Source organism: Rhea americana, unplaced genomic scaffold (genome assembly GCF_003343005.1).
Source record: "Rhea americana isolate MKP2758 unplaced genomic scaffold, rheAme1 scaffold_399, whole genome shotgun sequence".
Lineage (NCBI taxonomy): Eukaryota > Metazoa > Chordata > Aves > Rheiformes > Rheidae > Rhea > Rhea americana.
Genome location: NW_028186533.1, coordinates 183617 through 193965, shown reverse-complemented (window position 1 = coordinate 193965; position 10349 = coordinate 183617). Strand labels below are relative to the sequence as shown.

Here is a 10349-nt window from a genome sequence, read left to right as displayed (position 1 = left end):
GACCCTGCTGAGCGGGGAGGTTGGACTAGATGATCTCCAGAGGTCCCTTCCAACCTTAGTGATTCTATGATAAGATTCCTTTCTGCTGGAGTCCCAGAATGCAAATGGATTTCATGGAACACACACACATTAGGCCTCACTATCTGTTGATCTAGATATCAAGGCCACTGGTGAAGATGCAAGGCCAGAATAGCTCAGCTCCCAGATGAAGGAAACTGCGTGATGCAGAGTTAAAAAATGCCAGGGCTGCACATCACCCYAATAAGCACTATGTCTTGCAAAATTCACCCATGTCCCTCCCACATCAAAGGGCGATGTCATGCCAAACAACTTAATAGGGACAATCACTGCAGACACTGGTTTGGTGAGAAAGAAAACTGTATTTCCGCTCTTATCTGTGGTGTCGCATACAAGTTAYACAGTATAGTTTAGTACAATGAGACATTGGGATACACACAGACGAACCCCACTGTGAGTAACTTCATCCCACTACAGGATCTTACACCAAGCGTGCAAACAAAGCATAAACAATGTAAAAATATATAATATATTTACATACACAATCTTTTAAAAAGCTGAGATGCAAGTATAAATTCCACAGCTAAAATATGTTGAAGAGAAAACAGAGGTTAGATTAAGTGGGTTGTTTGTAGGCAAATTTACAGTCACAAAAATAAACTTTAAAAATAACCTCTCCAGGGTGAGCTTATATGACAGTTTAGAGACATGCTCAAGAAAGGAGCGTCTTAATGTGCTGCTAGCAGATGCCAGTGGAGTTCAGAGAGGAGGGCTCTGCGCTCTAATTTAGTGACAGAAAGGGACAACGTTTTGCTGTAAGGCAACAGCCAGCAGAGCTCTGCCAGGCTGAGACCGGCGTTGAGATTTCCACATCCCCAGCTCAGCACAGCCTGGTTATCAGAGCTGGCGCCTGCACCCGGTCAGCAAACACGAAGACAGCATCATGTGGAAACATAAGACAAGAGACAGCTTAGTGGAACTACCTATGCTAAAACCACTTGCAAACTCCACAGTGGGCGCCACGGCTTTGGGCAGAGAAGCCCAATCTGCTACTCCACCTCCTGTCAGGCATGCTGGCAGTCTGATGTCAGTATAAGGGAGATTTTTAGTATTTAAAAGCCTGAGTATTGATCCTGTCAGTAAGCACATTTTGCCTATGTGGCTTTTGTTTGGGTTTAGTGACTCCAGTAGGTCCCCTGTTGTTTCAGAAAATTCTTCTTGACCCTGGCAAAAGCTGGCTATAATSTCGGTTCATGCATTGACCCAAAAGATATTCCTTGATCTAGTTAATTCACTTAAGAATCTTTCTACTCCACAATGTTTTCAACAGGCGTTGAAATCAGGGCATCCCCTCAATAGCTCAGYTGAATTATGTGCTTGAATCACTCACCTACCAAACCAAAACACAGATCAGTGAAGGCATGSATGGAGCCTTTAACAGTGTGGAAAGAGATTTAAGCACAGCTAAGTCAGGAATGCAAGATGGGCAGAGCACACATCTAGGGCAAGGTAACAGAAAGGACTGTCTACGATACTCCCCAGTAGACAACTGCACAGAAAACAGAATGGCAGTTTTGTGTGATATGACAGAAAGCTGGGCCAACATCACTGCACGCAGGACCTTCAATTCGCACCTCACTCAGTCACAAATCCCCGAGCAGCTCCAGTCACCTGCCCTCTGCCACTGTTTGCCAAAAAGGCACTTCAGGGAAGGCTCCAGCAGCACCTAGAGAAGCAGCAGGATAACTGTGCTCAACTGTGCAGAACACTGGCCTCAGTTCTGCCAGAGCAACAGCTCCAAACCCTTAGCTGTCCTGGACTGAAAGCATGTAGAGTTAACAAGGAAAGACATAAATGCCTGAAGGCCTCAAGCTTTCCAGGGTAGTTGCTGGCAGGGAGCAAAACACAGGAATTAAAGAGGTCGTTAAATCCACTCAGACTTTAAATTTGTCAGAGCAGCCCTGTGCACCGCTGATTTGCAGAGGCAAGGCTTTACTGAGATCAGGAGAGAGAGAAGCCAACAAAGCACAGCTGCTTCCAGCACACCCGCCATGAACATAAGACCTGCCACCTCTTATTTTACTGTGCAAGAGCCCAGTAACTTAGGTATGGTTGCATTATGCTGGTGACACTTGTATGAAGACTTGCTGGAAGCTGACTACGAATACTTTTGAAGTACCATGTCTCCTCTCCTCTCYCATCTCATTCACTGTTACAGGGAAGCTGAGCAAAGAAAAGGAAACACAGCACTATTACAAAGAGATTCCTTTGGAAGGATCACATTCATGCCTCTGAGGTTCAAAGAAGCAAGCCCTTACCCCAGCACATCTTTCACCCAGACGCCTTACTACTTGCCACAAATTTCAGCATTAAATAGCATATTAATCACAGATTTMCAAGTATCATATTAAGTACTGTATTAGATATTGTATTAAGTTTTTTAAATGATCGTTGATCAGCAGCTAGTGTAATGCAACCCTGACAGGATCAGTTTACATTTGTCTCCAGCACCAATTTGTCCATCGGTGTTCTCCATCTCTGACAGAGCCTTGAGATAACTAAGGCTTCTCTGCTGCTGGTCTGTTCCCCGGGGCTCAGAGTAATGCATGGTCTGGACCACAGGGGAGAGCTGAACTTGTCTACTATTCTCAGCCCAATGTGTAAAAAGAAAATACTAAAAGATACAGGGTACAGGCTGGAAGGTACCTAGAGACTTCCTACCACAAAAGAAGAGTCATCTCTCCCTTTCTCTGAGAGGAACAGAGCGGTGCCAAAGGAACAGGCTTTCACACGGTGGGGTTCTTTGCTACACACATCTGGGGCACCCACCTGGAGCAAGCTGGTGATTCATTCACTAGGACATAACATCTGGGTGCTGCGTCCGCAAGGTTTTAACCTGCGGCTCTTGGTGAGGACAGAATTTCCTCCCCACCTGACAGCTTCCCTAGACTTTAGCAACCAGGCAATGCAAAGAGCAAATATAGGCTTGCTGAACATATGCAGATGGAGTCTTTCGACTCACCACCAGACACACGGACTCCCAGGAAAGTTACAGAAAGACTAGATTGACATAATTAGCCRAACTTTAAATGTTTGAATAAAAGCAATTAGGAAAAAACCCCTACTGCAGACAGACAAACCAAGCAGCATTGGTGGGTTCCTGTTCCATCTCTTGTACATCTCTTGCATGTACCATGCCTTTGGGGGCAAATTCAAACATTMAGCACCTTCAGACAGGATTGAAGTCCAAGCGTTAGAAGTCACTGAGGATACTGATGTCTGCAAACTCATTCCTGTACCGGTAAGCATACAAACTGAGCAGAAAGGCCCATTTCAAGGAGATGAAACTCCAGACACACGACAGGTAGTAGCTTCTGGGATCAGTCAGGGCTAGGAGGGGAAAAAAAATGAAACATACATTTAAAAATCCCTATTCATTCCTCGTGCAGTCACCCAGAAAGAAGCTACCTTAGCCTCACAGTTCTTATTCAAAAGTAGAATTGAACTCCAATGCCTAGTGTGTGGACCAAAGATTTCAGGGCAGGACTAGCAGTTTCACTGAACTACAATGTTTGGGCTTTATAAGTAGGCTGTACTGAAGCAAAGATCCTCAAAACTTAGTTTCATGCATGTACTCAAAGCACTTCTGTCTGGTTCACTTCACGTTTGGTCGTGTTCTCCGCATAGCTCAAGTTCTCTTTTGTTCTGCCAGGTCACAGTTGTCCCCTCTGCCCACTCCTCACCATCACGAGCACTACCAGTAACTGCAGTGAAATGAAAGCTATACAGCTACACACAAAAGCAACCTCAACAGCATGCAGCTGTCACAAAAACAGCCTAAGAACAGAATCATGGCATTACATCAAGGGCCAGACAGCAGCCCAGGCAGTATCCCACGCGAATACTGCCTAGTAACATCCCTGATCTTTGCTACATTATAGACATCTATTTGCTAACTAAGCTCTTCTGCTTGGCCACTTAAATGTCACRGCACATCAGCTGATATACTCTTTCGTAAGTTTATTTAGCAACTATTAACCCTGCACAAATATCACAGTGCAATTTTCACTGCACAGCTGTAATTCCACCACCTGAAGTCTGCTGTCCGTAAACCACGCTCACAGAAAAGGTCTTAAAGCAGCCTCACTTCCAGCTCTCTCAATTCATTTTGTACCATTTTTCTCATCTCTGCTACAGGACAACAGTCGCAGCCCAAAATAGGTTATTACTACCTTTAGAGATGCAGATCCTAAGAGCTGTAAGGCCACACTGTTACTCACTCCAAATTCTCTTTGCATGGGGCCCAAAGGATGGAGTTTGTGCGAGTTCCTGGATGCTAGAAACATGAGATCCAAAAAAACAACCTCTATCTGTAGTTCTTGATCCCCTCATAACTCAATTTACCACTACTTGCTCACTCTAGCAAGCAGAAAGAAAACTGCACGTTTGGGGGGAAAACAAGAAAATTGATAAAACATATTCTCCTCCTATAAAGGATTTTACTGGTCATTGCGACTGACATTTAATGTATAATGTTGGTGCACTCATACTGCAGGTCTTTGATAGAGGGCTGTGCCAACCATATATTAGTGACTATACATAYGAACAGCCTCTCTAAAAGGGATTCTTCTGAAAACTAACTCATTTCTCTTAATCTATKACTATAGTGTCTCCACTCAGGGATTATTTCAAAAGTGCTGTGGGCAAACTTCTGCTTTTTGAGTGCCTGTCAGCAACATTCATGCTGATTTGTAGCACTGTGTTTTCTTTTAGTGATGTCAAAAATTTGAAAATACACTTATGTAACCTACTGTGTAAAACAATTTCACCTCCAACTACATGTTGCTTTGTCATAACTCAAAAATAGACATATACATTTCAAGAATACACAAAGCAATACTTACCCAGTAATTCTACTAAATATGTCATTCCTAAAATTTCCATATGGAAGCAGCTGACGCAGATGTTCTATTTTACCCCCAAATCAGTGTTTTCCCTTTTCAAACCCACATTTCCCTCCCCCCTCCCCCAAAAAAAAATCCCCTAAAAACATTTTTTCCCCTCACATCTTCAAGAAAAGAGGTGATGGAAGATGTTTGGTTTTCTTTTTACTTGTTTGTATTTGTAATGATTGCATATGACAGGTTTCATACTGTTCCATGAGGCTGAAATCTCAAATCTCAATAGCAGATATGTATTCAGGCCTAAGCAAAGGGGCAGATGATGGATCTTGACCCAACTGGAGGTTGCCCACCACCATGGGAAGAACAATAGGACTCTTAGGGAAAAATAGCACAAACCTACCAAGTAGAGACTGACAATTTCTGTGAGGGAAAAAAAAAATTGTCAAAGGAGGGAGCACACCATTACTCCCAGCTTTTGATTGGCATTAGACTGTAAGTGTTAAATATTTTACAGCAGAACAAGTTTATATGCTTACTAAGTTTAAAAGGCATTTTTACTCTGCTGATTATAGCGTTTAGCTTTCAAAATCCTCACCGACCTGCTTTAGGAGTGCTAGAGATGATGTTTATGAGCATGCCTCTTATTTTTCATGGAAGTAAATTCCAGTTCCAGTAGGAAACAAATCCGGAAAATGTGGACTGCCTGCCTACACGACTAGGTCTATCAAAGCAACTATTTATTAAATACCTGAAGATGAGCATTGCCCCCAGGAAAGCAGGATGCTCAAGCAACAGAATTACTCTGATGCCATCAAGATTATCACAGCAGATAAACGCAATGCCATTCTGGCAGTCCCCCCCCAGAAGTCTCACAACACATCCCAAAAAGCACATGAGCAGCACTCCTAGATTCAAGTCCCAGATCTGCTTTGTGGACCAAGTGGTCCTTCAAATACAACCCCACTAATGCCAGCATTGCTAGTGATTTCGCCCAATTGCCCACTGCAACAATATACTTACACTGGTGCTTGGTGATGGCCAGAACAAGGAATGTGCAGAATCCCACCACAGAGAGAGCTGAGAAGACGATCCCGATGAAGAGGAAGAACCTCAGCCCTTTTAACCAGGTCCTCCAGTAATCCTGCACATACATCACATGCGTGATTAGGGCCCAGAGCGCCAGAACACCTGCTCAATCAGACAGCAAGGGGAATCAGTACCATGCATCACATTGCAACGCCGAAAGGTGTCTAATAAAGAAACATCTCATTATACCCCAATTAAAACATCGAGGAGTGCTAATGCTTTGTAATGGTGCCCTCTCAAAAGGGGTGGCAATACCCAAATAAAAGACTGCTTGCACAGTCATCACTCCCTAACCACCTCCCACTTTTTGGTAGGCATAAGATAAGGACCTTAATTACATGTTGTCACACAAAGCACCTCGTTTATTGAACAGTCTCTCCTGAATAACTTTTTAAGCTTTCCTGTTTTGAATAAGCCCAATCTTTAGCTTACACATATTCTGTGCGGTGTTTATGTCTTCATACAGTTTTCATGACATTACCTACAGCAAGCCAAGCACTTCACAAGACCTCTTCATAAGGCAGGCAGCCCCTTTTGCACATGGAGAAGACGAAGAGCCCTACTACATGACCACTCATTTTAGAGCCCTAAGTAAAAATACATGGGAGCTTGTTTAGTCCTCAGCATTTCACAGTGTTTCCTTTAGCTTCAAGATATCACCAGTTAATACGATAAGTGCATTTATGCAAATCCTCTCCAAACACCTCCAGCAAAYTTAGATTCGGCCCTCCGGGTTTTATTACAGAAATCACATAAGAGAAACTTCATGGCAGAGGTGATAATTTTCCAGGGTGACTTTCTTCCGTCAGCTCTTTTCTTGCCAGCATTAACACTAAAGCTATTAACTCTCTCAACTAGCTGMTAGCAATAAGCAAAACAGAAGTACTTGTAACAGCATCATTCACTACACAATCCCCAATTTCTTCCAAAGCAAATTTATCCTGGACACTAAAGAAACAAAATTATAAACAGGAGGTAGAGGGAGGTGGAAGAGGACAGATAGGACAACACAGCTGCACTAATTACAATTGCATAAAGGTAAAGAAAATTCCAAACTTTGATGGATAAGCTTAACTCAGCTATTAGCCCATTACCACAAGGCTTCTTTCTCTTAGTGTAACTAGCTATCAAATTTTCTGAAAGCTCAGATAGTAACTTTTTTTTCTTTTTTTTTAAAAAAAAAGGTAATCTGGAAGTATTCTGCTAGTCAAAATGCAACTGAGAGAGTTTTAAACATGGAGCCCAATCTTGACCTCACACAAGCAAAAAAGCACCTAGAAGAGGAGGATAACATTACTGTTAAGCTAGTCATCTTTAYTGAAGGAATATAACATTTTTGCCAGTATTTCTGAAAATAAAGAGGTACAGAATTTCAGTTCCTAGATGTTTTATACATATAATTCACATTTATGGCAAAGCACGCTCATTAAGTGTGTAGATGAACYAAATTATTTTTGGGTACAGAACAGTCAAACTCGCCATGGCTTTAAAAAGGAACACCAGAAGGCATTTCCCTGGATGTAGGTGACTAATCCCTAATCATGCTTCAACCTCTTTTTAAAAAAAGGGGGAAATAAGGGAAAGAAAGAGGCAGGAAAATGTTCAAATAACAGCTGCAGTTTCTGACACAGGAAAAAAAAATGATGCATTTCTCCCTATTCTCATTCTTAAATATTGCTACCTTTTCACCAAACTATAAAAGAGAAATAAGAAACTCCGTTTAAAAAAAAAAGTCCAAATGCTGGAAGCTTTGAAACCTTGACTCATTTTGGCAAAGAGCTCTTCTGAAATTTGAACCTCCAGTGGTGCAACAAAGTGGCTTGTATTTCTCACTGCCTGCCATCTCCTTTCCAGATTTTAAGGGCAATGGGGAGGGAGGAGGAAAAGAGAGGGAATAAAAATAAAAGGGTGACACTGCTGCTAAAATACCAGGCTGCTTTATATGGTATCCAGCAATAACATGGATCTCCCTATGTGGCTTCTTCTCAGCATCAAAGGAAGCAAAGACCTTGCATGAAAAAAAGATTTTAATGTTAAATACCGCCACAAGACTTGCCAGAGCTCATTTGTTACAAGACGCAGTCACGATGTACAAAGCTTCCCGCGACTTGGAAGAACACACCGTAGCGCAAAGGAAAACAACTACGTCGAAGCCGATAGCTAAGCRCAGCAGAGATCGACTACAAACACGCTGGGCTCTCCTTCCAATTCCCAAACTACTTCCAGCTCRTTCCTAGCAGGCTTTCCAAATTCATAGACTACATGGAGAACAACGGCAACGGATACACCACGGGTGCGTATCAGATGAACCAGACCACATGGGAGAGCCCAGGCAATGCCCATCTGCCTCTTCGGTGCCTTCGGATGGAGCACAGCGAGTTAAAACAGTTAAAACATCCTGGAGATCGCAAAACTGAGCTAGCTGGCAGAAGATGCTTCTGACCTACGCAGGTACAGCACTCTGACTGCGTCGTCAAGGCTTTTTCAAAAGCCTGAGATTTGGTGAAAAAGCCTCGTGCTCAGCTTGCTAAACAAGCATATCTCCAATTCACACTACCTGTAAAGCTCTGCACTCTAGCAAGTTCAATCCACACTTCAATAAAACAAGAAACAGGGAACTCTGGGTTTACAGTTGACAAAATAAGCAGTTCCCCCTCCCCAACCCCRGCCAGAAGCACGTGCTTTCAGATGACTTGGCACAATTTATTTAAAACGCCGAGCCAAGCTGCTAATGTTTCCACATCCAAATTGCTGCTTACGCTTTGAAAGGTCTCCACGGCAAGAAGAGATGTAGCACATGAGCCATCACCCAGATCTTCCCCTTCTGCTAGCCCCGACCCCGTGCTTTCCCCTAAACCTGACACAGCACTTTAAGGAAGCTATTTGGCAACTTTTTTTTGCCTCGGGTTAATCTCCCTAACTCAAATAACCACTTCAAACATGACTAAGCAGAAAATCCTCCGTGACAATTTCAACACAGGCAGCTTAGGACAGAGTTGGGACACACAGTGCTTAAACCCAGGGTTCACATGCTGCTGAGCCAACATCACAGTTTGCTACCAAGTGGAAAGGAGACTCCTCCGGTTCCAACAGAGCACTGCAAATTTATTTATTTTCCCCCCTAAAACTGCAGAAAACCGCTCCAGCAGGTTAAATCAGCTCACAGAGTTGGCAGGAGCAGGCAGGAGGGGGAGAAGTGGGAGCAGGACTTGCACTTGCAATAGAAATAAGCTGGTTTTTTTGGTTCGCTCATCCTGAGCTTGTAAGACCGAACTCAAAGCCCTCAAGCCCCGGATCACCGAGAAAATATTCCATATTCGGACTAAAAATTGAGTGCCGAGCTCTGACCACCAGACAGCTGCTCGGAYGCCCTGCAGGAATAAGGTCTGTCACATCTCCTGTCTCCAAAGGAATCCACTGTTCTGCAGTTTCAAAAGCCTCAGGACAACAATGTCACGGAGCTCCTATTAAAGGAAAAAAAAAAAATCTGCACCCTCCAGACTTTGCCAGTAATGCCAGAGGCTCAGCTTTGGCTCTCTCACCCTACGGGAAAAAGCATTTCATCTGCTCTTGCCGCCTAACTTCAAGACACTTCCCAGGGCACTTCTAAAAAGCAAGAAGGAAAAAAAAAATATCACCACCAGCAGCATCCCTAGGAGGAAACGCTCACAAGCACAGTCACTTTCCAGCCTCGGACAACTCGACAGATTATTAAAACATTTAAAATCTTAACATTACAGTATATTCATTTGCTGACTTCACGTATAGCACAATTCTAACAGCGTAAGAAGCCAAAGCACATACAAGCACGTGGGGCAAGGAACAAATTTTTCACAAGCGTGCTTCAATTTGCGAGGACATTCTGAAGAACAGAATAACGCAAACAAAAAGCAAAAAATGCAGCACTAAGATCAGCTCAGCAGGTGATCGTGATTTTCAATTAACTCCAGTTAACCATTCTTCTCTCAGAGACCCAGAGGCACACTAACCACACCTATACAGAATCCAAGAAGAGTAATAAAGCAAAATTTAATCTCAGTGAAGCAAATGGGGCTTTTGTCAGTGTCAAATAGGTCTAGAATGGCCTCACTCACTTTTACCTTATTTTCATTCTGCATCATGTAGCATGGTCTCCCTTATTCAGACCTACAGTTATAAACAAAAATTGCAACTCTAAGCTGAAAACCTAGTTGTCTGCTTCTGCTAATGATACTACCTACCGCCATTTATTTCCACRGCACAAAATTAAAAGGTATCTCCATGCAAGAGATCTGATTTACAACTAAGATTTTCTCAGCCCCAAATCACTTGGGGCCACCACCCAGTAACTTGTTAGGACTG

At 43.1% G+C, this 10349-nt stretch overlaps 1 protein-coding gene across 1 annotated transcript; it reads right to left on the bottom strand.

Annotated features, from left to right (window-relative positions):
* Nucleotides 1-360: 360 nt before the first annotated feature.
* On the bottom strand, nucleotides 361-8901 carry SLC48A1 (solute carrier family 48 member 1). Its single transcript, XM_085313857.1, has 3 exons — nucleotides 8768-8901; nucleotides 5943-6110; nucleotides 361-3408 (listed from the first exon to the last, which is right to left on the bottom strand). Exons 1-3 carry the CDS (start codon nucleotides 8805-8807, stop codon nucleotides 3272-3274), a joined length of 345 nt encoding a protein of 114 aa, XP_085169983.1. The 5' UTR covers nucleotides 8808-8901; the 3' UTR covers nucleotides 361-3271.
* Nucleotides 8902-10349: the final 1448 nt, after the last annotated feature.